Source organism: Chaetodon auriga, chromosome 14 (genome assembly GCF_051107435.1).
Source record: "Chaetodon auriga isolate fChaAug3 chromosome 14, fChaAug3.hap1, whole genome shotgun sequence".
NCBI lineage: Eukaryota > Metazoa > Chordata > Actinopteri > Chaetodontiformes > Chaetodontidae > Chaetodon > Chaetodon auriga.
In genome coordinates this window covers 24,624,312-24,650,861 of record NC_135087.1, presented here as the reverse complement: position 1 = coordinate 24,650,861, position 26,550 = coordinate 24,624,312, and the positions used below count along the sequence as shown (strand labels likewise).

Genomic DNA, 26,550 nt, shown 5'->3' with positions numbered 1-26,550 from the left:
TACTTAATTTTTTTTTATTAAAATACATATAATATTTTTGCCTGATATGTATGAAGAAGAAGCACATGAGACTTTATTTACAGAAGGGTATAACCATGACTAAAACCTGAATGGAACTTTGACCAAATTTCAAACCTAACCCTAATCAACAAGTTTCTGCTGTGAAAAATCACCACCAGAGGAACCAAATTGGCAAAATGCTCATATGAGTACTTTTGGGTAGCACTTGTTCTGTCATTCATGTATGAGGGTTTGTCATTTTGAGTTTCAGCCGTCGTCTAACCCTAACCTCGCTTTTATTGTTCTTATATATTGACTTCCATCCTGTTCATCACATGTTGGAGTTTGAAGTTAGATTGTGATTTAGTGATGTTGATGTGCACGAATTTGCTTTTATTGCTCTTTACTGACTTGAATGTCTGTGGTAACATATAGGCATACAACATTGTGGAATATTCCACCAAAGGAGAGTGTGATATTTGATGCGTGTGCACGCAACAGACTGATAGCTTACTCTGTGTGTGTGTGTGTGTGTGTGTGTGTGTGTGTGTGTGTGGCGGTTACAAGAAATTGACGTAAATGATCAGAGGGAAAGCACCTAGACTCACAGTGCAGAGTTGTTGCAACTGATCTGTGAAAATCTAAATCATTGACGCTCCCTCACACTACCTCTGCACTTGTGGTTACATATTTTTAAGTATAACACAATGCATGAATGAAAACAGTTTCAACAAAATTGAACATCATTATCTCCGTGAAGGTAGGATTGATTATATTTGTCTGTACACAGCCAGATTTAAAGCTGCGCCAATCAATATTTTTATTAATCAAGATTTTCTGCTGCTAATTGTTTGATTTTCTGGGGCACAACTTCACTGTTTTGTTCAAGTCTCACTGCTTTCCTTGGTCTCACTGGCCACAGGCTGCTGTTTATAGTTATGAATAACTAACTAAATTAAAATAAACAGATAAATCCACTGCATACCCAGCCCAGCACCAAACAGCAATCAGACAAAGTTAGCATAGCTAGCTTGTGAACTTAGTTGACCATTCAGCAAATAAAGCCAGATACGAGAGCCAAAACAGAGCTTAAAGAAGAATGAGCCATGATTGTGGGGGAACTGCCCAGTCCAGACACACACTCACACACACACACCACACATACATACACACAAGGACAAACACATGATACAAAGGGACAAGAAAAACACAGGAGGAGGAGGCAGAGGCATCCTAACAGAGTGTATGTTAGTGAATATTGGTACAATATTGGTATTACATATACATATATACACGTGTATATACATAGGCCACTATATATTTAAATGTGTTTATGGTGTAGGATAGTCAAAACAAATAGGAACGTTTTCATATTTCTTCAGGCATATAGGCTCTATATTGGCTACATACATAATGCTTTGGTTTCCATCTTGACACATATTTGGCATTTTCGGTGTGTGTGTGTGCGCGCCTGTAGGCAGTGTGTGAGTAAGAAGAAGAGAGACTGCGCGCGTGTGTGAATGAGACAGACACACAGAGAGAGACAGAGGGTGGAAGGAGCTGGTGGTCAGACACAGACACATTCGGTAAGCAGCTTCTTTATTATATTTAAATCTGTAAATAAGTGCTGTTTGAACCTCCCACAGTAGAGCTTTTGTGTGTGTGTTGTTGCCTCCAGAGTTTTGTTACTAGTTTTGTCAGCGATGGTCACTGATATTTATTTGCATGTATTTGAAGTGACATACCTGTGGATTCCAGTTGAATACTGAAAATGTTGGAGTGCATGAAATGTAAAAGTGATGATTTGCTTATTTTGAAGAGTGAAATGTTGCGCGAGAGATTTGGACATGCTTAGAATGCCTATTGCCTACAAGCTATTCACACCAATTAATTATTTATGTTAACCATTAAGTCGTGTTGACTGCTCTTGAGGAGACAAACACTGTATGTCAGTCAGTAATGTGTTTTCCATCCCTTCATTTACGTGTGAAGCTGGAGGAGAACAAGCTACAATATGCAGCCGGAGATTGAGTGAAGTGAAATGGCAGTTCTTATTTTCTAGCTGGTTGATGGACTGTGTGTGATATTCTTAGAGAGTTACCATGAATGGAAACACGACTGGTCAAGAAGTGAGCAACACAGCACACACATCATTTGCTGTCCTGATCACCCTGTCTTATTCTATACCAAACCTTACAGATGTGCTACCCTGAAAATGTCACAGAAAGCTCAATATAAACTTCTATTGATTTCAGGCGTAATACAAAGAGGAATATCACAGGAGTATTATGAAGATATTATTGGACATAAGAATACCAAAACTTCTTGACATCACAGACACAAATTTCTTGATCGTTGATTCTGGGAGTGTCTAGTGTGCAGCTCTGCTAATGAGGAAGAGGGGGCTTCAGGTTAGAGATGACTGCAGGTTCACCTCAGCAGCTCTTTCCAAGAGTCACAGGATGACTGGCTGACTGTTGCTGCACAGAAACATACTGTTTTAGCTTATGATTGTCAGATTCTTAGAAGACAAGAAACTGGGTGACTGATTAAATGAATGGATGACTGGACCATATCTTAAGTGTCACTTCACCTTATGTACAAACTAAGAATATATTCCCACTCGGTGTCCAGCTGTTTGAATTCCACTTGCATTTTTCAAACCATTGAACCAAATGAAATGAACCCTGTTAGACTGAAAATCTGTTCGAATGAACAATGAATCAAATGGCTTTGGAAAGTAACTACATGCATTTATTCAAGTAGTGTACTTGTTGTACATTTTACTGGTAATACTTATGTACTTTTTGTGAAGTGTAATTTTGAATGCAGGATTTCTAACAGTATTTTTACACTGTGGTATTGTTACTTTTAGAACAGTACTTATGTAAAAAACAAAACAAAACAAAGCTGAGTCCTTCTTCCACCACAGGAGAAGTATCATCTCACTGTGCAGTTCCAGTCAACTATATGGAGCTCTCTCCTTTCACTCATTTTTTTAGTTTAACAGTGTGCAACTTAAGTATTTAATGTTGATCTAAATATGCCAGTATTTGCAAACATGTTAGCCATATCAGCTTTTTAAAAACTAAGGTACCTCCTCCAAAATAATCATAGCATTGAATCAACAGTTCTCTAAAACAGTGTCAACAAAACCTGAACATTAAATTGTACATGTACTGTATATATTCGTTTTATTACTTTTTATTCTGTTTGACCATTGGAACAGTAATCCAACAAAAAACAAAAAAGCTTAATTTACAGTCTGCTTTTTTCAGAGCTTTCAAATGTAGCCCATGACCATGATGATTCTGTCTGTATTTCAACTTCTCAACCATCACATTGACACATTCTTATCAGGCTATCTTACACTGACTGACTTAGTTCTAGTAAATTGTACTGACATGAATTGAGGAACTGCTGCATTGACAAAGCATTTCAGTGTACTGCAAAGCTTTTGTGTTAACATTTACATTATCAGCAAGAGTCACATCACAGAGAGAATAAATTCAAGACATACTAATTAACAAAAGCAGGAAATAAAAGCAACCAGCCACACACATAAATATAAACTTTAAGTGTTATTTATTTTTCTGCATACTGAGGTCTTTCTGATCACTAGTGAGAACTCTTCTGAATACCCAAATACCTGTTGATCATGGTGTGATTACTTTTGAATTGTGCTTGTCCCGGATAATTCAGGCACCTTAAATCAGTGGACAGTGCAGTGGCTCTTTGTGTACCTCATTCATCGATGAAAAGCGCTCAGTGCTCTGGAGACATTAGTAGGAAGGCAGAAATGTCAGCCCCTGTGGCTTTGCATACACAATTCAGCTGCTAAAAGTGGAGACCAAGGACTGCCAAGGGGTGTCCAGTGGGCTTTTGAAACGTTGCTAGGGACTCACATTGGACACCCTCAATGACCCTGGGGAAGGTCCCCCTGTGTTCTCAGGATGGCTTCCATGCTCTCTTGATGGGCCCTTGATTATGGAAGTGGGTATTCTAGGATCCATTATGACTTGGAACTCCCTTTAGACCGCTGAGACCTCCAACAGGGCCATAGTGACTCTCCACCAGGCCCACAAGAAAGCATTGAATCATGATAATGGTCTCCAGGGATCTTCTTAACACCCCTTGAGAGGGCCTAGAATAATCTCTGGCTACCCTTGAGAGCCCCTGAAACTTCCTTTTGGGCTACTGGAGTCCATTGTGGCCTCCATTGTTTCAGGGGTCCTTAAGGGTGTTTCAGGTGCAAAACCTTGCAGCCATCAGATGCTTAAGGCAGTAGTGGCTAATGTTTTTCTCATGGGGGTTCCAGGGTCTCTATAAGGACTGGGAAACAGCCTCAAGGACCCATTAGACCTATACCAGGCTCTAAGGACTCCCCAGGCCTGGTCCCCACTGGACATGAGACCTGCTCGTGGCCCTTTTGGATGTCCCCAGGGCCATCTAGGGGGTTCTATGGTCTCAACATGGACACAAGGACCCTTGATGGTTCTTCAGGGGTGCTCCATGGGCTGCCAGAAGCCCCTTGCATTTCCCTCCACCAGGGCCACCAAGAAGTGCAGTGGCCATGCAGTGGACTTTTTGAGTCCATTTAGGGCAGGGATCTAAAACTCATGGCCTACGGACCAGACACAGCCCACCAGACCATTTCATATGGCCCGCCACTTGATATCAATTTAGTGAAATCCAGCCTGCTGTGTTCAAGGCCCGGTCCACTGTCGGGACTGGGCAAAAACGCAGCATAATCACCACATGGAACCAAGCGGGTAAAAACCCAAACATCTGGCATGCTGCTAGCATTGTCAAACCTTGTTTAATCAGAGTTTAAGGGGAATGCCACCTGTCTCATCTGCAAATAGAAGATTGCTGTGCTCAAGGAGTATAACCTCAAGCGGCGTTATTCAACTAAACATGCTGGGCAGTATGCAAAGTACCAGGGAGATGAGCAGACACAACAAGTTGAACAGCTAAAGAAAGGGCTGTCAACTATTCTCCACCATAACCTTCAATAAATCAAAAAATAGGTCCAGACTTAGTGATGTCCATCTTCAAGCCATACTGATGGTTTCAACTGCCACCTCCCTCAGAGCAAATGTGGCCCATCTGTCTGACAAGAGGTGCTCTCAGGTGTCTGGAAGCAAGCATTGAGCACCAAAAGCCAAAAATTACTGTAAAATAGATCATGTTGATTGAACAGTTGAACATTTTTAAATTTTTTTTCTGGAATACTTGAAGTGGCCTCCTCGTGACAAGACTGGATGCTTAGCGGCCCTCAGGTAATTTGAGTTTGAGACCCCTGATTTAGGGAGTCCCAGGAAGCAAAAGTCAGAACTTACTTGTGGGAGTCCTGAGGACTTCTTGATTTTGCAACATAAGCAAGTTGTCAAATGAATCAATAGATAAATACTATGAAAGGTCACTGCTTGACTATCCTAATTATATTTAGCTCATATCTTGGATGAAAGTCTTTGGAAAGCTCTGCTTGTGGGCCTGGACAAAGTTCGAGGACATGAGAAGATTGGGTGTCACATTATTTTAGGGATTATTTTCCCTTTTCACTCTTACTTTCTGCCTCTTTCTGTCTGATCGATTTCTTGTTCAGAGTCTCCGGATGAGAGGCAACAAGCAATTTGGTCTCTGGCTACACACCTCTGAGAATACCTTATTTAATATTCTTTATGACTGTTTAGTGCAGGTGTTTGGGGTCCAGCAGGGAACAAACAGTTGACCAAAATCTTGCCCCGTTATCAACTAAGTATTCTTTTGCTCATGTATATTATGAATATTAGACAATTATTAGAAACTAAGACTGGCTCGTGTAAAGCTCATATCTTATTAACAACAAGGTTGTCTTTCATCATTAGGAGAATTCCACAGATATGATTTTCTGGAATATAAGGATATTCAGGCATGAGTGCACTTTTTTGATGATAGAGTATGTGTTTATTCACATAGTGTACAGTATATGGGGATATCGGGATGCAGATGATGCATATAAATAATGTATTAGGTTTTTTTACTCTCTGTGACTGACACATAATAAAGCCATACTTGGCATATTGTATTACCTTAACTTGGGAATGTGGCCATATCATATCACTGTTAGCAAGGCTGAATTACCAAGCAGGCAGATGCCCCATGGCTCCAGACTGTCAGAGGTCCCATAGTACCAGGTTGACTGTATGATTGTTTGTGGTCATTTCATTTATTACAATTTTTTTTTTGTGACTGGACACCACCAAATTGCATTTTCAATTGAAATTTAAATGGGAAGGGGCTTTCAACAGGACCTGCATTATTACTTGAGTCATCACTATCTTGTAGGGCCCTGTATTAATTAGTTTCAATATCCTCATTATGTAATTTATATTGTGCTGTCATCTTGCATATTGCTTATTATATCTTTTGAATTTGTTTACCTTAACATGACAGGATGCACACACAGTGCACAGAGTACAGTCACTTCATTTGTTTTTTTGGTTAATGAAAGAGAGAACAGTGACCACTATATTGCATTTTCAACTGAAATTTAAATGGCAACGGTCTTTCAACAACTTAAACGCTCAAATGGTAAGGACCTCTGATTTTAAACACTGATGGAATCTCTCTTATGATCCAAACACACCTCACTGGAAGTAAGTGTATAGAAACAATACCATCCCCATATGAGAAATGATGCATTTGATAGTTCAGTATATTCAAAATTTGTAGAACTGACTTAACACATTTGATGCTTTTATAGCATGCACATCCATTGAACATTAGCATAATAGCATTAGCCTGTAATGTCAAACTAAAAATATATGTTAGCTTTAAAAAAAAGAACATGATCAGAAGCCAACAGGGTGGAATTCAGCCTTAAAAAACAACTATTTTTGATGCTGAATTCCACACTAGTTTGATGCCAGAGAAGCCTGTGTCAGAAAAATCTGCTCTTGCCAAATACCACAAACAGCAAACACTGACTTTGTACATCCTTGCCTGCATCAAAAAGGCAAACTGAGTAATACATTGATGTTATTCAGAGTGACGGTTTCAGCAGCCTCAGAGGCAGTCATCCGGCCGCGATGGCCGAGCACTGCTGTGTGAACACATTTATCAAACAGCAGAATAAAGAGGGTGTATGGAGATAGATGGTAATGTAGCACGCATAAAATGATATTTTACAGTATGTCGTCTTGGAGCTCCGATCTCTGTGACATTAAATATCAGGAGAAAAACACAATTTCAGTTGATTTACCTTTACAGTAAGGAAATTTAGACCTACTATGTGGTTTGAATCTTTAAATGCCTGGTTAAGAATGGATCATTTCCACACGTGTGAATGCAGTGGGGTAGACCAGCAGAGTTGTCATCGCCCAAACACGTTATATTCATGTTGAACTTCTTGATCAGTAAGAGCAGTATAGCGGGGTACAAGCAGAGTGTAGATCAAAAGCAAGCAACTGGACAAAACATAGATGATTTCCCTTGAGAATATGTTACATCAATATTCTAATAGACGATTATATAATGAGGCTGAGGACAACAATCACGGATGACAGTAGTGGAGATATATGATGATGCTGGATGATGACGATGGTAATAATGATGAAGGTGAAGGCATTAAAGGTGATAATAATTGGTGATGAAGAGAACAACTGTGGTACCAGTATGTTCCCTGTAGCACTGACAAGACTCTCATAGCTGCCTGATTTACAACTTGCTGCTGTTGCCATGGCTACTGCTGCTGTCTGGGAGACTGATTAGAGAGCAGCAATGGCATTCCAGCTGCCTTGGAGAAATAAGGTATTAATCACAGGGTATTTTGTTAACTCATTGATCCTGGTGTCTGGGAGATTGATTAAGATTAAAGCCATCAATGTTCAGTTAGAGGTATGTTTACTGGGAGAACTGGAGCTGCGCAATTTGGCATGGAGGCAACTGAAGCTATTGATGATATGTGTTGAGCATGTGCATTTTGTAGCAAAGGTAAAATCCCATGCATCCAAATGTGATTTTTGCTTGTGCATCAGACCTGAGCTCCTCAGCAGCCAAAACATCAGGGTTAGACATAGGGAACAGGTGAATAACTCCATCTACATCACTTAAGTAGCTTAGAATTGAACAGAAACTAACGGAAATGAATTCCCTATTAATCTCATCAACTGCCTAGATGACACTGCCAGAGGCATTACATTAAAAAGACTGGGGAACCTTCTCTGTGCTATTCTTTATTGGAGTTTGTGTAACAGGCAAGGTCAGGACCCAATAGCAGTGCTACCTGAATGCAGAAGTCTTTTCAGAGTCTTAGGTAAGGTGAGTGACAGTTTCAGGAATTGTTTGGCAAGCCAAACAATTGGCAGTCCCACTCAGGAGCAGATCCAGCAAGGGCAAAGCAACAAATGTAGTCAGGTACAGAAGGCTGAGGTAATTACCAGTTGGCAGAAGAGCTGACGAAGTCAGAGACAGACAGGGTTGATAACGAGAAGGCAGTCAGATAAAAATTGCTGGAGAGTCTTGTATGAAGGCAAGGAACAATCTGGCAACAGGAGAGTGAGAGCCATTAAAGTACTGCACTGGTTGGCGATGAGTCTCAGGTGTGTGCTCAGATGATTGGTGAAGGATGCTGAGCAGGTGTGCAGATGAGGGAGTGGCAGCAGGTAAGGAGCTGGCAGACTGTGACAATTCAGGCTAAGCACAAGTCTCATCTTTAGGTGATTTGTCCAAGCTGAGTGTGGCAGTGTTACGCCCCAGTCTAGGGGAGCAGGGACGTAAAACAAAAGACTGAAAAAGCAATCTTTGTCTCCAATTCAAAAAACCCTCTAAACAAACCAGGTACAAAAGCAAACCACAAATTTATTGTTTTAACAAAAAGAGACCTGATGTACAGGTATAGCCAAAACAAAAACAAAATAGTGCTAAATACATATAGTGTTATCAATTACAAACAAATACCTGGAGAAGATCAAAATCACCACCAAAAACCACACTACTAACTCTAACACTACCGCAAAATAAACAGAAGATCTGGGGACAAAGTTCTTAAGTTAAATGCCAGAAAACACAGACGAGCCACTGCTGTCAAGCCGAGTCCCCCCCTCGCTGAATGCGGCAGTAGGGACCAATGGGAGAGCGACGCCACTGTCTGTATGGAGGAGGGCAGGACCAGCACAGCTGCTACAGAACAAGAAGAGCGCACACACAGCAGGTGGGCATTGATTAAAGTTTTCAGTACTGCGCATGTGCATAAGGGATAAATCATCAGCTTCTTGCCTGCTGCCACTCTCCCTCTTATCTGTTCACCTGCTCAGTCTGCACTCTTCATCTGTCACCATGCCCACTGGTTCAATCATATGATGCACACCTGGGATTCATCACCAGTCAGCACCATACTTAGGCAGCTCCTCTGCACTCACTCAGTGCCAGATTTATTCTTCACCTTCATGCAAGACTCTGCAGCAGTATTATTCAGATTGATCTGCCGGTTTCGACCTTGTCTGTTCTACACACCCCTGATAATTACATCCGCCTTCTTAGATATAGTTGGTGAACAGTGAAGGGTTGAATTTGAGCACTGACCCTCACAACCAGTTGCAACTACATAACATATGCATAGCCTTCAGAGCAACCCAAGGGCTGAACAGTCCATGTGGGTCAGGGTAACTGAGGCTTATAGAGTTTGTGTATTCCTGGGAATGAAAAGGGGTTAAAACAGTCTATACAGTTCATAGAGTTTGTAGGTTTCTGGTGTTAGACATTGAGGCAACATCTGGGCAGATGACTTCCAACTATGTCTAGCTTCTAAACTGAACCAACTGTCATCAATGGTGAGGTTGTGACCTCTAAATACATCCGTAATCTTCATGTCATGTGTGCCAGGGTTGAGATGATGGAAGACAATGTCATCAATGTGCACGGTAGCTCCCTGTCACACTATCAAAAACACTGTCTTGTTTGGTAGGGTTAAATTAGTGGCTGTATCATGGTGGTCATAGGACATTAGGAGTTTGGCGGCATGTGTACTGACAAGCCATCAATTGCTGGCTGTTCTACTCTTGTCTCTGTTCCCTCATACTTAACCAACATGCTACCTTGGCACATTTGCTTGGGGGGCCCTCAAGAGGTGATAGGTCACATCCCTAATGAAGTGGATGCCCTTTATTTTAGTGCACGTTTAGGTTATTATAATTACAATTACAATTACAATTACATGGATGAGACTGGAAGTTCGTAGAATCTGCAAAAATCAGAAATGCACTGCCAGGACTGTATGACAGATGTACCTGTGAGGGTTGCACAACAGTGGTCTTTGCAGACTTAGTCAACAAGGCCTGGGGGAACAGATAGGTTTGAAACCATTTATCGCTCAGGCTGTTGACCAAGGATCTTACCTTGCTTATGTGGTCCTGCATTAAATCTCTGAGTATTTGCACATAGGTTATGTCTTCTATGACAACTTGGTTGGAACTTTTTGTTTCACATAGACCTTTGGGAGGTCTACTCAAAATAACGATGATTAGATAGAAGCAATGGAGTGGTGGTATCTCTGGATTAGATTATCCATTTCGTGCTTCAGGCTTTCCCCTCTTGGGTTGGCTGGGGCCTTAATGCTATATCTTCTTGCCTGGGATTGTGTTTGGTTCTGCCTTCCTTTTTGGCTGGGAGGAGTTCTGTTGCTCTGGCCTTACCTGACTCTGGGGGCAGGTTTGGTTTCCACCCTTCTTATTCTGTTCCACATCCTGCCGGTGAGCTGGTTGGCGCCCCCAGAATGTAGTTCTGCCGTTTGCCCTAACGTGTGACACTTTGCACTCAAGCACTAGGTCTGCATTTTCCAAGGCTTGGATCCCCAGAACCCTAGCTTTGTCTCCTGCATGGTGAAATTACCTGTCTTGTTGCTCATGGTGACCTTATATAACATGCTCTCATGAAGGTTATGCAGTAACAGGGACTTGACGGCCTTGTCCTCTTACAGAGCTGGGTCATTGGGTCCCTGGGGGGCAGACTCCCTCCAAAACAGTTTGGGAATGGTCCAAGGCAGGACATGGCACAAGAACTGCTATGAGTCAGTAGCCTTCTTTGGGTCTGGGTGCGCATTCCATCATGTCAGAGCTCTTAACAACAAGACAACCACCATACAAACTGCAGAAGGTGAAGGTGGAATGGCTGTGGGGACCTGCACAGCAGTCCACCTTTGAGAGACTGAAGTCTGCCCTAGCATCTATGCCTATACTTTCCTTCTATGATGCCACCAGGCCCACTGTGGTGTTGGCTGATGCAAGCAATTACTGGCTTGGAGGGGCCGCAGAGGCCAGCAATGCGTTGCACCAGCTATCTCTAAGTTGAAACGTAGCCTAGTTTGAACATACCTCCTAACTTAGGACAATGTCCATGTGCATTTCAAATTTAAAAGGTTTTTTAAAGGACCATGACAGTCTCGATAAGGTGCCAGAGGCTTCTGAAGACATTAATGTGCTTCAATGCAACTGCTGTCCATGCACCAGGAAAGACATTAGCTGTAGCAGATGCTCTCTTCAGGGCCCAGATGTTTTGGGGGAGATGTCTGGCAATGACATTGCTGCACCTCCCAGCTACACTATAGAGGATGCAAGATCAGAGACTACACAGCCACAGACCACCAGCTCTACGTAGTGAGGCAGTTTATCTAGTCAGGTTGTCCAATTGTAATTGATAATGGACCTCAGCTGGGTGTCCAAAATTGCCAGATAAGGAAGAAATCATGCAAGCAGAAGCAGTCACCATGCAGAGACAATGATACCACTACAACCACAGGAATGGGTTGAGATATCTACAGTTTCTGAACCCAGGAGACAGTGTTCACATGAATCTGAGCAATGGAAAACAATGGACAACATCAGGTATTGTCAGAGGAGCCAGTTCCCCTTTTAGATCTTATGACTTTGATACAGTTCAAGGGAGACAGTACAGACGAAACCGACGTCATAAGTTGATTGCATCCCCAGTGCCGTAACATACAGCTGCATTTAAGGAGCAGGTTATTGTAGAGGTATTGTAGTGCAAACCTGAACTGAAACAAACAATGATGACACAAACACAGACACTTTGGCTGGAGCAGCTATTATATGTTCACAAGGGACAACTACTGTCACTCACTCCGGTCGAGTGAGTAAACCACCGACTTGGCTGTACTTCTGAGGACACTCTTCCTGGTAAGGAAGAAGGACAGATATGGGTTGCCTGTTGTTAAAAAACAAACAAACAAAAAACTTCAGAAAAAAAAAAGAAATTTCTTACTATTAAGTATTGAAGTTGAGATATGAAAAAGCTGTGAGAAGTTTCAGCAGTTAGTAGGGTGATATAGACTGTTAAAGGTGAAATATGAAGTAATCAAGGGTGTAATGACTATCAATGAGAGAGAGAAAAAAGTTCTTTATTGCCTGTAGTAATGTTCCTAACTTCTCTTTGCATAAGAGAAATTGTTTTGTTCCTATTGTAAGAATACATCATTGAGGGGGAGAAAATTCAGTATGTTGCTTTAAATTTTGTTGAGTCTGTTTGGGTCAGACTCACAAAATGTAACAATTATTCTTCTATAACTAAATACAAATGATTATTCCTTATTGATGAGTCATTGTCTTGTACATATGAGGTAAACATGAAGGTTTCACTGAGTTAAACCTACAAAATACCTGATGCTTTCAGTCCTGTACAAATGTATGTCTGTTGGTGCAATTCATAGCTTCTCTGCACCCCTGCTTACAAAGCAGTGTTGGCTAACCACTGGCCCGCCAGCCTCCTGCCAGTTCCTGTTCCTGAATTGGCCAGCTTCCTGCTGGATTCTACCTGTGACAATTCCCAGGAGTCTCCTTTCTAGGCTATCAGAACAGCCTGCACAAGAAAACAAGGCTCCCAAAGACATCAAGGTTCCCTGTCATCTGGCTCCCTGTTGTCCAGCTTTCTGGTCTCGTTTCTGCTGGACCTTGCTCTAAAGCCAGACTGCACCCAGGCTGCTAGCCTCCAGCCTATCAACCAGTCTCTAGCATGAAACCATGTTCCTGGTCCCCATTGATATTCCAGCCAACACCTGCTACTGGTTCCCAGTCTGTGTTCCAGCTGACATGTGCTCCTGGTTTCTAGTCAGCAGCCCGGCAGACACTTGTTCCTGCTTCTCATCCAGCAGCCTGGTCAACACCTGCTCCTGGTTCCCAGTCAGCAGCCCAATCTCCTTTTCTTGTGCTATGTAGCAGTAGCCATTTCCTGAGCTGCAGCGGTCCCCTGTTTTTGGCCTCCTGTGAGCCACTGAGCCAGAGCTGCAGCTGTTACCAGGTCCTGAGCTACAGCAGTCATCAGTGCAAGTGCTGTAGCCATCTCCTCATCCTGCTGAGCTGCAGCAGTCGACTGTGGTGGACTTTCATCAGCCCCCTGTTTCACTGGCTCCTGTGACAGTCTCCCTGCACCGACTCCAGTCCTGTTGCCATGTCATCTCTAATACAGTATCTCATCCATCTATGACTCGAACAGATTGTACAAATGTTTCAGACTGGATGTGAGTGTGTGAGTGTTATGGCTGGTACTAGATGGCCGATGTTATGTTGGCAGTGATTACATGTCATCATCTCAGCATAATTTTGTATGTTATAAATCTGAACTCATCTGGATGTACCTGGACATTTTGCTCACTAGATCTGTCTATATCTGTGTCACCAATTATGGTCAGATTGTGATCTGATCACCCAGTTCATTCTCCTCTGTGGCAGGGTCAACAAATTAAGCTTTGCTGGCCAAATCTGTTTTTCTACAAAAAGGAAATGTCACAGTCCTTGTTTGTTAGATAAACAAGTATGTATAAATACTAAGTTGTTGTAGTCACCTGGCTGAATAAGGTTAAAAGCATTGGTAAGATTGACTCATAAGGAATATTACAGTGTATAACTCTGCAACTGTGCCTTAATCTGACTGAGAGAGAGAGAGAGAGAGAGAGAGAGAGAGAGAGAGAGAGAGAGAGAGAGAGAGAGAGAGAGAGAGCAATGATGCTTGTGGTTTAAGTGTGTTGTGTTAAAGTGGCTCTAAATTGTTTTATAGTGTGCTATTATGGACACATTCTAAAGTTTTGGAATGCCAAAACAAAGAAATATAGTGGAGGCTATACTCAGAGCCTTCACTGTCCATTGATTCACTTCAGCTTACATTTGAGTTGTAGTTCGCCGAAAAGAAGCAACACTGCCTCTCGAACTGAAAACAAATACATTCATTTGTACAGTGTCACTTGTCACTATGTCAAATGTTTGTTTTTTGATGTTGGAGAGACAGACCACAAATAGGATGACAAGAAACAGATGCAAAACTCTATGGTCTATACTATATGTCAAAACTATATGTCAACTAAAATAAATGAAAAGAACTATACAGTGCCTGAAGTTGCACTGGATGGTTGTGCTGGTGGTGATATTCAAAATGACTGTGAATGACGTAATTTTTGTAGACATGTCTACATGTACTGTATATAGATTTATGTTTGTAGACATATATCAGAGTCTGTAGTAGTTTAAAAATAGTGCAATCAGTATGTATTATTTAACAGTATATTGTAGTGTGTAGCAAAAAAGGTATATACACAATTCTTCAGTTGAAATCATATGCTGTTATCAATGTCAACAACAGTGGGGGGGAATCAATTTCCAAAATATAAAGTGGAAAAGAATGGAAGCTTGCAAATAGTGACTTTTGATGTGTATACAAAACTGTAGCAGAAGTGCAAGCATAGAACATATGATGGTTATAATTTAGTGAGTCTGAGGTTAATGTTTTTCCTGTTCTGTCTGAGGAAGTGGCTTGCTGCACCACTACTCCACCCCTAAGAGGAGAGAAATGCCATAACATCAAAGCAAATAGAGTGAAGTTCCACCTTGGTTGTTGTAGTATTGATGTAGGCATCCTACTAAATATCCAGTTTTATGTACATTTCCAGTAACCTGAACTTCTAATTTAATGTAAAAACCCCCCCAAAATTCATGATGAAGCATCTTCACTCAGCATGTAACTTCATTGTTGACCTTTCATCTTTTAAATGGATGTTTTACAAAACAGTTTTAACTCAAGGTCCACTTATTTTCTTTTTTATTCAACACTATAATCTTATCTTCATTAGATCAATGAACAGACTCCATTTATTGATGAAACATTGGTGATGTTGAGCTGGGACTGTTAGGTCAGATATTCTTTTCATTGAAAAGGCTGCTCCTCTCTCTCTTAACTAGACCCTGTTTCCCAACATCACCAGAGTTTTTTGTGCATTACCGACCTCTGCAGCTCATCCAGAATGCAGCAGCCCAGGAGCTCTTTAAACTGCCTGGCTACCATTGGCAGATTGAATCTGATTCAAGACAGCGGTACTGTGTATTGTCAATGGCTCAGGCCTACATCCAGTATATTGTCAAACCATACACCCCAGCCTGTCCACTATGTTCTGCTACTGCCAATCCATTTGCTACTTCCTCAATATGAGGGGGGCCCAGCTACTGCCCAAAAAATCATGAATGTTTGATATCCTGGCTCCACATTGGTGGAACAAGCTCCCCACTGACACCAGGACAGCAGAACCTCAAAACATCTTCCCTTGCAGACTGAAAACTCACCTCAAACTGCCCTATGGCCCATAAAAACTCTCAATTGTTCAAAATGTAGCACTTGAAGCAGCAGCTTTTTTTTGTTGAAAAAGGATCTGTCATCTGCATGTACATTCAGGGACAGCATGAATTGTACATCACAGCTTTTGAACATACATAACTCTATAATGACAGGCAGTGCATCATTTTAATTGTGGACATGATCACCATTTGAGAAATTATGACAAAATGAAATTAAGTTTAATTAAAGCTGAGCTGAGTGGATATGGTTAGTGAATCAGCGCTGAATTGGAATCAGAATGAGTTTATTGGGCCAAGTATGAAAGGTATTTGATTCCAGTTTAAACATTACACTTCATGTACTTGCATAGAAAAACAAAGGACATACATCTCAACGAGGACAAAAAGACAAAACAAACCAAAAGACTGAACAATAAGTTAAGTAGTGCAAAAATATGAAATAAACAATGACCAATTTATTCAAAGAATGATGAGGCAATAAACAATATATCTGTAGGTATTTATGTTGACAGCAACAGTGAGTGACAGTGAGTAATGAATGATGAATGTACATGTTAAAATTGGCATTATTGGATGAAACTTGGGCAGTGAATGGATGTTTTGGTGTCAGAGGGTTAGTCATACTGTATGTTGACTACTTTTATGATTGGGTGGTTCTAGACTTTGAGATACTTTTTGTCAGTCAGATGTTAGCAATGAAAGGAATCATACTGCATCATATCTATTATATCAAAGAAACATCACAGTGACAGGATCAAATCTAATAAAATGTCTAATAAGCTGAATTCTTTGTTCCACAGTGGCCAAATTAAAGTGGACTACCCAATCAGAGAAGACGAACACTCAACCAGATGAGACAAGTTCAGTCCACTGCTGAGTGCTTCAACCAACACGAAGATTTGTGCGTGATTTGTGTGTGTTGTTACATTATAGTTAGATGTATATGCGAACATGTCTGAAAACATTCTTGTGAGTGTGTGCATTTTAAGCGTGACTGTGAGTGGGGGTGATGGTGTTCACTATGTCTGAGGAGGACGTGATTAACTGCACTATCAGCCATGAAATCCACCAGTACCTCTTCTCCTGTGTGTATATCCTCGTACTGCTGGTAAGTATGTGTAGATGTTGAATACCTGAACAAAACTGTTGAGGTGTCTGAATATTTTATAAAAGTGCATATCTAATGGGACGAGATTTGTTTTCAAATTGAGGTCAGTTTGACACAGCATAGAAGACACTGATGCTTAAAGACCAAGCTCAATTAATGTGTGCAAAGTTCATGATAACTCACTGCTGCTGCTTCTCTTTTAGCATCAATGGGGTCATGCTTGGTACACAAGAAGGGTCCCTGCACTACTCATGACTGACTATTTTGAGTTCATGAGGTGTGACATGGGGAACCACAGTGGCACTGCCCCAGTGTCAGATCACAGCAACAAGGTCCTCGAAGAAGGTTAAAACCTGTCAGTCTTATGGGGCCTCCTCAGGGTGCCTGCATTTCCACACTGAGTCCAAAGACATGCCAGTTACAGACTTATAATGGCTTAATGCGTATTATTTGATGACGTGGAGAGAGATTCCCTGCCTGTAAGTGGTAGAGGTGGCTCCAAAGCAGATCGGATGTCCAGAGTGTCTTCTGGATCTGGATAAAATTTTGCTGGAAATGGTAGTGAAACCACAGGCCACCTGGCCTGTTTCTGAGGCCATAAGAGTGTCTTGGGGAGAAGCTTGAGTGGTAGTCTTAGTTTATGTAGTCATCTATAGGTTTGTGTGGACTTAGGAAGGAATCTCATTGGATGACATGGACAGAGTTAGGTAAATGGGACTGGTCAGTCTGGCTGCATCAGAGGTGGCACACAAGAGTAGGGAATGGATGGAGATGTCGAGACATGTCTTAGTGTCGAGATGGTTGACAGTAGAAAATAGTGCCTGCGAATGTTGAAGCCCATTAAATGCCAGTAGGAACATGGATTCTGAAACTTTGTCTGTGAATGCAGACAGATAGCCTGAACACAGTGCAGTGCTGCAGCAAGCAAGGTCAGAAGTGAGGACCAAATATTTAAACATAAAGTGTTGTTTTGTTCTTGAATAAACCTTTGATTGACATGCTGAAGAGTGGGACTAGGAGTTAAGGATAGCAGCAGGTAGTTTTGTAATGGCAGCTGTCAACTGTGAGCAGGGTAGACAGCCAAAGAATGCTAATAGCAACATGGATTCTAAGACTTTGTCTATGACTTGAGACAGATAACCCGAGTGGAGAGCATATTGCAATGAGTAAGGAGGTCTGAAGTGAGGAGCAAATGTTTAGGCATAGGTGTGGTTTAGCCTTGCAGAGACCTTTGATTAATAAGTTGATGTGATAGTGGCACGAGGAGGGATATGGTGCCCCCATGGACGATTTTGTGAAAAACTTAATTCCGCTGATGTTGAGCTGTACAGTGAAAGTTTTAATCTTGAGAATGAATCGGAAGAGGGTCAGAGGATGGTGGCAGTTGTCTGAGTTTCTGGAATGAGTAACGGGAAGGTGAGTCAGCAAACAAGTTTTTGTGGCCTGGGATGTGGAGGCATGGATGATGAACTGTTGTTGTCAGAGTAATCGTAGATAATCTTAGAAAAGGTGAGTAACGTGCCCTTTATGTGGAGAGGTATCAATCATTCAACAATCATTCCCTGACATTAATCAAGTGTTTTTGTGTCCTAATGCCAACCTGCCATTGATTATTTGTCATGACTGTGATCTTTCCTTTACTTCTAATCATAATGTACCTTAAATGTGTTTTATTTCCCTACACATGACCATACCAACATTACCATGTACAGATGTTGTCAAAAGTGTGAATTTAAGAAATGTTGGCAAAAGGCATTCTAAACTGGTAATAGGGTTGTCTGAGCAGAGGGGAGGCATGTGTACATGTACCTCAGCTATACAATGATGAAGAGGAGGGCAGTGTGGAGAAAAGTGTCTGGTGTCAGAGAATCAAAATAATCACAGTTAATGATCTTGATTCTAGATTGGTGTTCCCTCCAACTTGTACTCTTTATACCACGCTGCTCTGCAGCTGAAGCAGAAGAATGAGCTGGGAGTTTATTTAATGAACCTCACTCTGTCTGATCTGTTGTACCTGGCATCATTACCACTGTGGCTACAGTACATCTTTCAGGTAAATTAAAAACACATATTTTTTTCTGTCATTTATGTGATTTGCTGAATGCCTTCATTCCTATTTAGGGATTATTTTATTTTAGTTTTCCATAGAATAATGTCATAAAAATTCTTTGCCACAGTAAAATCCAAAAAAAAAAAAAACTTAATTAAGTCTGAATATATTTCTTGAATATGCCAATTTCCTGATTTCTTTTAGCATGTAGAGTGTTTCTGAAAATATTCTGTTCAGGCTTAATGATTTATATTAAACTTTGTATCCTCTTCTTGTCAAGAGGGTACCACTTCATTTGGATGTAAATGGTAAAAGGTAAATCAACTGTATTTATATAGGGCTTTTCTAGTCTGACGACCACTCAAAGCACTTTTACAACATTCACACACACAGCCGCTGTACAAGCGTTATCCACTCTCACACACTCATACACTGTTGGCATAGCATCGGGAGGTTCAGTATCTTGCCCAAGGATACTTCAACATGCAGGCTGCGGAGGACAGGGATTGAACCACCGATAAGGACGACTGCTCTACAATTTGCAAAAAATGTTGCACATAATCATTGAAATCTGTGTATCAAGCAATAATTTATTGCATTTTGTGATCATTACATTATGACTTTAGCAGCAGTGTTGAATAAAAAATGTAGTTACATAACATACGTATATTGTCATAATACAACTATCCCGAGTTTCTAGTCTGAAAAACAGACGATCATTCCTCACTTGCTTCCCATCCAGAGGCAGTGCCCGCGGTCTTGGTTAGCGTTTCTAGCCGAGCTGGGGGGCAAGCTGTCTGTTTTTATTATTAAAATATATGTCACATTTTCCATTTAAAACTTGGCACTAAAATTATAATATGATAACAATCACAGAATGTAGTTGTTACATTATATGCAAAAAGTAATGAAGTGGTCAACATTTTTTACATTACATTAAAGGCAGGTCATTACATTACTGTATTTGCACTTGTGTTATCAGAATCTGCAAGCAGCATTTTTATTTTGCTGAAAAAGATATTATACACCAATAATATATTTCTGGTGATTTACACCAGTCTGACATTGTAGGCACATTTGTTTTGTTTTGTTTTGTTTTTTTCATGATAGAATGTTCTGTCTGTCCAATAGTACCTTTACTTTTGATTTATCTATGCAATAGTTCTGTTTCATCTTTTATCCACATGTCACGTACCTACTGTTTTGTCCATCATATGGAGTCCAGTTTCATGTGCATTGTTTTTTCAGGATGATGACTGGCGCCACAGGGAATGGTTGTGTCAACTGTGTGGCTTCCTGCTCTATGAAAACATCTATATTAGCATTGGTTTCCTGTGCTGTATCAGTCTGGATCGCTACCTGGCTGTGGTCCATCCATTACGGTAATTTTTAAACAGCTTTTCATCATTGTTTCTCAGTGATTATGCAGTTTTATCAAATTAAAATTTAATTAGAATTTATTTAATTTTTTTTTTGTCTCCAGGTTCACATCTCTCCGTTCTATGAGTGCAGCGTGGCTCGTTAGCGCCATCATCTGGCTGAAAGAGATCGCTGTGGGTGTGGTTTTTTTCCGCCATAAAGAGCTGAGCCAAGACCGCAAGAACCAATCAGTGTGCTTTGAGCACTACCCCATGAAGCCATGGGAGTATCCGATCAACTACTACCGCTTCACTATTGGCTTCATGTTCCCACTAGCCATTCTATCGGTGGGATAAGTGTTTTACAAATATATTATTGATCACATTTTATTGAAAATATTTTAATACAGTGACATTTTATTGCACTTTAATCACATCTGAGTAGATTTATTCAAAATTCAAACATGTGCCCAGTGAACATTCAGTAACTGAAATCTCTGCATTAGTAATGCTGTAGGGGCTAGTGCAGCTCCACCCACCTAGCCATTTTCACTGTTGTTGCTGGAATTTCTCAGCTACAGTCCTTGAAAACCCTTGTGTAGGTGTGCAGGGACATTGAGGCCTTGACCACATATTATTAGTATGGATATTAGAGATATTTACCAAAATGAACATTTTCCTCTCCTTCACATGCAAATGCCATTTTGAGTCACTAAAACAGACATTTTCTTAAAATGCCTTCTAAAGTGCAGATTTAACAACAGTCTGTGTGTAACCATGTGTACATGGAAAACCGAGCATTTGGGTAACAATGATATCATCTCAATTTGCACATACCCATTGTTGCTTTGTGTAATGGGGATGTGTCTGAAACAGCAACAACAGACTACGGTTTGGTAAGCACTGCTAGGCCATGTGCCAGAAAGGTGTTAAATAACAACAAATAAATAATTAACTATTATTGTTTGTGTTTTTAGGTTACTACCGCCAAAGAAAAATAAACTTGCTAAGCATGTTCAGAATGTTCTTCTTTAGTATTTCACATATCATTGATGTATTTATTGTTGATGATGATATGTATTATCTTTATCGCCACTTACTGGCCTGGCATGCTTGTTTAAGCTTTTGGAATTGTTTTTGTGTCCCTGTGTGTACTGAGAAATTTTGTAAAACGACTGTGTGGACAGATTTTTTTTTCTTTAAATCGAGGGAGAACATTTTCAAAAACACCAGTATACATGTGGTCAAGGCCTCAATGAGAAAGTTAGTTTTAGTTTTTATATTGGGATTGTAAGTGACTACAATTAGGTGATCAGAATTAGATACCTTAAAGTGAAATACCTGCCTGAAAGTGAAATGTTGTCAACATCCCTGCATTATTTATATGAAAATTCAAAAGGGCATATAGTGAGACAATTAGCAAAAGAGGGTGATTATGAAAGTGGATGAGAGACACAATCTGATATCGCCATGTTGGTTCTGTTCCTACAACATCATAACTATGTTGCTCTAGAAGCATCACTGCAACTGACCAATCCTGCTGTTTTGATATCAAACCTTTGTGATTCGGAATAAAAAAGACTCAGAAAATACACAGATGGCAGGTTAGCCTTTCTAACTGTGACAGAAATTGTGACAGGATCTATTTGAACCGATACCATGATCTTTTCCTAAACCTAACCTAACCAAGAACTTTTGTTGCCTAAACCTAACCAAGCAGCAGCAGAAAGCTGACACTAGAAAATAACTAAGTCTAAATATAATGAGTCAACAATATGTTCCACATGGGACACAAAACTCCAGTCTCCCTGATAAAAGTCCTATGTTTCACCCATTCATCAACCATGATGTGCTCTGTTGGTGAACATTGTCCCTTTTTGGTCAGTTGCAATCATTGTCCTGGAGTAACATTAACTATGATGAATTGACATTAACATGCAGACAAACCGATGGCAGAGATAATGTAAATAAAATCACTGGTGGAGCACATTTCTGTGCCTCTTGGGCACATTTATGTTTGGCAGATTTGTCATACTGGCTGATTTTCCCTCCATGTGATACATTAAAATCCATATGGCATATTTTACAATAAGCATGACTTTGACTGGCACTGCTCTTCATTAAGTATGGGGTAGTAATATTGAAAGACATTACTGAGTTAGTTCAGTCATGATTCTTGTCTACATTAGCTACTGTAAAAGAAGCTGTAACAGTAGTGTACTGTTACAGAAATATTTCAGTGGTTTCATTGCAAAAGTAAAATGTAACAAAGGCACCTGACCAGCAGACATGTTTGTTCTTCCCAGCCTGTGGTCTCACTCTCCACTCTCTCTCAGTCAGATTGCTTAATGGTGATGTCTTTAAGCAACAGATTTCAGAGAATCTTCAGAATTCAGTGTACCAATATAAGTGCCAATTGCAGAGCGGAGGAGATATACAGAATTCCATGATTTGCAATACAGAAATCCATGTTCTTGCCAAAATTCTTACATGGACACATTTCAAATCTGAAAAACTGAAAAAAATTGCAGCCTTGTGTGATGAATTCATTAATTATCTCTATTTAATTTTATGAGTCAGTTCCATTGGGTAAAAAATGCTGTTAAAAAAGATGTGATGTAGAGGTTTTCAGAGAGGGATAAGAAAGGGAGATTATTCAATAGAAATATGAAGTTGAGTTGGATATGTTGACAGTCATCTATATGTATGTTTTTTGTATCCAGATTAGCTACCTGTGTGTCCTTCGTGCCGTGGGCCGGAGCGCCGGGACACAGCCAGATCAGAAGATGAGAGTCAGGCAGTTAGTCAGTAGCACAATCCTCATCTTCCTCGTCTGCTTCTCTCCCTACCACATCTTCCTGTTAGTGCGCACCCTATTAGAGCGGGACTGCAACTTCATTGCAGGTACAGTTTCTTTTCTACGAAGTAATCCATTGACTAAGGACGACAAAAAAGATCTTAACCATGTGGTCTGTATTCTTATTTTCCAGCAATATTTAACTACTACCACCTGTCTTTGTTGCTGACCAGCCTGAACTGCGTGGCTGACCCTGCCCTCTACTGCTTTGTAAGCGAAAGTGCCCGCCGCGGCCTGTATAGAGCCATATTGCGGCCTGTTGCCAGGATTCTATGCTGTTGCTGTCGCCGTGGCAATGCCAGCCCAGGCAACCCAGCTACAGATTCCCATGAAGTTGCCACGGACGAGAACAATGGCCATCCAACCGTGATGCTGCTCACACATACCAGCACACTCAACAACTTAAAAATCGACACTTCCACGAAAAACACAACTTCAATCACACAGAGTGATGAAAAAACTATCAAACCCTTAACTGTACAAAGTAAGAGACTCTCTCACAAATGTACAGAGTCCAGCTGTATGATTGCCACGGAAGAGCATGGGCAAAAGACCATTGAAGAGAGTGACAAGAACACTACCTAAAATGATCCAAAGAACAATCATGAACCATGCAAGTACAGGCTGCAGAGTGGTGGCATTAAGAGGACAATACGGATTTTCAGAGTTGAACTTTTCAGAGACCCACCACAACTAACCTGCTGACAAGGCTCAATGTAGCAGTGACCCTAATGAGAGCTGGCTGCCCATCCCACCTGTATTTACATCAGCATCATCCAATGGCACTGGACTTAACTCTCCTAAGTGTTAATACTGAGCTCTGATAATTGAATTCACCTATATGAATCTAAAGTCTATTTTTACACTGTAAATGCCCTGTTTACATTTCTCTGGTTTCTAGACATGGGAGCTAATTGGAAGTATAGTTTGAGATTGACAAAAGATCCTTTTGCACCAGGAGGTCACAGTTGAACCTGTAATTAATTGTATTTAACTAGTACCACTTTCTGAAAAGGTAGCCTTTATAAAGGTAGTTGTAACCAATGGCTTTATTAATGGTTAATAAATCATCTACTCATGCTTCATAGATTAGTTATAAACCATTATTAACTATGTTTGAGCTGCCAGCAGTAGTGCAGCTAGAAATCATATTGTGGGTCGGCAAAGAGAAAATGCACTGTGCCTCTCTCCACTGGTGCAGTATATCTTATTCTTTTCAAAACAATATTTAATTAAGTTACAGTACAGGCACCAGTGTGAACAAACAAAAAAACATGATGGAGGGTGTTGCAGCAACAGGCACCAGTGTGAACAAACAAAAAATCATGATGGAGGGTGTTGCAGCATAACCAGCACACCTATCACAGAGACCTAGTCTCTGTGATGTCACCCACAGGTTTAGCCACCCATAATGCCTGAGTACATCAAACTTCAAGAATGGGCAAAGATGTGGCTGGAGCTGAAACTGGTCAAATGAAGCCTGTGTGCTGAAGCCTAGCATCTATATTTCAGTCAAAATGGCCATGACCATAACTATGCATAACTTTATAGTTTCATATAATTTACAGGTGTCATGAAAGTGGAAAATAGCTAGAGGCCCAACATTGTTTCTTGTACCAGACTGTAAACTATTTATTCCTGCTGTGAAGTTGGGCATTTTAATATGGAGGTCTATGGAGATTGACTTGCTTTTGACAGCTCCAAGTGGCCACTCAAGGCATTTTGCGTTAGCTTCATTTGTCAAACCTGGATGTTACCACTTGAGCTAGACACATCCTGAATGCATGGTTGCTAACTGTTTTGATCAATGCATGAACACAATTTGCTAAATTAGAATTCTAATCTTTATGGGCTTCTATGTTAAAGTTGTCCATGCCATGAATATGTGAATATGAAATCTACTTAATACCAACCTTTTACAGTGTTTTGTTCAGCACAGTGTAGGCATGGACTTGAGACTGAAGCATAATAGAAAAAATGTAGAAATTACTGGTTTTAAAGCAAGACTGTGCATAAACAGCGAATGCTGCCAATAACTGACAAATCAGTAAATGCTAAAACATAATGTAACCACAGCACAAGTAAAGAAGAGTTATTCAAGTCAGCAAACTGACTCAGTGCACAGCATGCCAGTATTGTTGCTGTTACACAGCAATACTTATATAACGTTTCGTAACATTACAGGGTAGCTAACATTACTAACGTAGTGGGCATACCAGACAAAGTCAGGCTGTAGCAGAAAGACTCCTTCTGCAAACTCTGTAATTGTTCAGGAGTGCTTATGAATGTAACTTTTATTTTGTAAGAAGAAGATTATTATTTCCTTAGGCAAAAGTTATGCAGTCTGGCTTTAAACAGCATTTTCTTAAGCATTTGACTGGACTGTCCTTCTGTCTTTCACAACTTTAACCCCAACTTCAACTTACGGTGACTGGCGTGCATCTATCCAGATCTCCTTCTGTGCTAAAAGAGAATAAATATCAAAGGAAACAATCTCCAATGTTTACATGTGGCTATTTGCATGTTACATATTACATATGTTACATTATATATATATATATACAGTGCTTAACAAATTTATTAGACCACCTGTCATAAACCAAGAAAACAGATATTTTAGAAATCTTTCAAAAACTTGTTGAAAACTAAAAATGTTATTGTTAAACTGAAACGACTAAATAGTCCTTTTTCAAACATAATATCCAAAAAACTTAATATTTTATATGGCCTCCTTTGGCCTTGATAACAGCTTGCATTCTTGCTGGCATTGTTTTTATGTACTTTTTGACAGTCTCTTTTGTTATTGAGCTCCAAATAGTTTCTAGCTGTTCCCAGAAACATGCTTTAGATTAAACTTTTGTGCAATCAATCTTTGAATCTACTAAATCCCAAATTTGTTCAATAGGATTCAAATCCGGACTTTGACTTGGCCAGTCCACCAGTTCCAGTACTCCAGCTTCCTTTTTCATGGTCAAATAGTCTCTGCACAGCTTTGAAGTATGCTTGGGGTCATTGACTTGTTGGTATATGAACCCATGCCCAATCAGATTCAGTCCAGAAGGGATTCCGTGTCTGTGTGGTTTCAGTCTGACCTCAGCCTTCCTGTTCTGATGCTGCCAGCATCAACACAGGGAACTCTTTTTTTGACCTTGTGATGAGTGTCGGATTCTATCTATCTATCTATCTATCTATCTATCCATACACAATGAGTAAGAAAATACGCAAATAAAAATAACATTTATATATTTAATGCCTCATTTATAATTAGTTATTGTTTATAGTGACAATTAAGCATTATGTAACTAACTAACAAATTAATTAATTATTCAAGCATTTAATTATATAATTATTTATGTATATATACAGTATTAGTCAAAAGTTTGGACACACCTTCTCATTCAATGGTTTAGCTTTTTTTTTTTTTTTAATTTATTTTCTAGAAATTGTAGATTAATACTGAAGACATCCAAACTATGAAGGAACACATATGGAATGTCATAGTAAACAAAAAAGTGTTCAACAAACCAGAATATGTTTTATATTTTAGATTATTCAAAATGGCC

At 40.2% G+C, this 26,550-nt stretch overlaps 1 protein-coding gene across 4 annotated transcripts; it reads left to right on the top strand.

Moving 5' to 3' along the window:
• Positions 1-1,505: 1,505 nt before the first annotated feature.
• On the top strand, positions 1,506-26,181 carry gpr68 (G protein-coupled receptor 68). Of its 4 annotated transcripts, XR_013078135.1 has the most exons (8): positions 1,516-1,586; positions 16,415-16,722; positions 18,626-18,775; positions 20,021-20,154; positions 20,256-20,478; positions 22,854-23,034; positions 23,121-24,271; positions 24,322-26,181. XR_013078135.1 is itself a non-coding variant. In XM_076748431.1 (7 exons), exons 2-7 carry the CDS (start codon positions 16,624-16,626, stop codon positions 23,570-23,572), a joined length of 1,086 nt encoding a protein of 361 aa, XP_076604546.1. In that variant the 5' UTR covers positions 1,516-1,586; positions 16,415-16,623; the 3' UTR covers positions 23,573-26,181. The 4 variants fall into 4 exon arrangements, 3 of the variants coding, with proteins under 3 accessions (XP_076604545.1, XP_076604546.1, XP_076604544.1); XM_076748431.1 differs by having other exon boundaries at positions 20,256-20,325; positions 23,121-26,181; XM_076748429.1 differs by having other exon boundaries at positions 23,121-26,181.
• Positions 26,182-26,550: the final 369 nt, after the last annotated feature.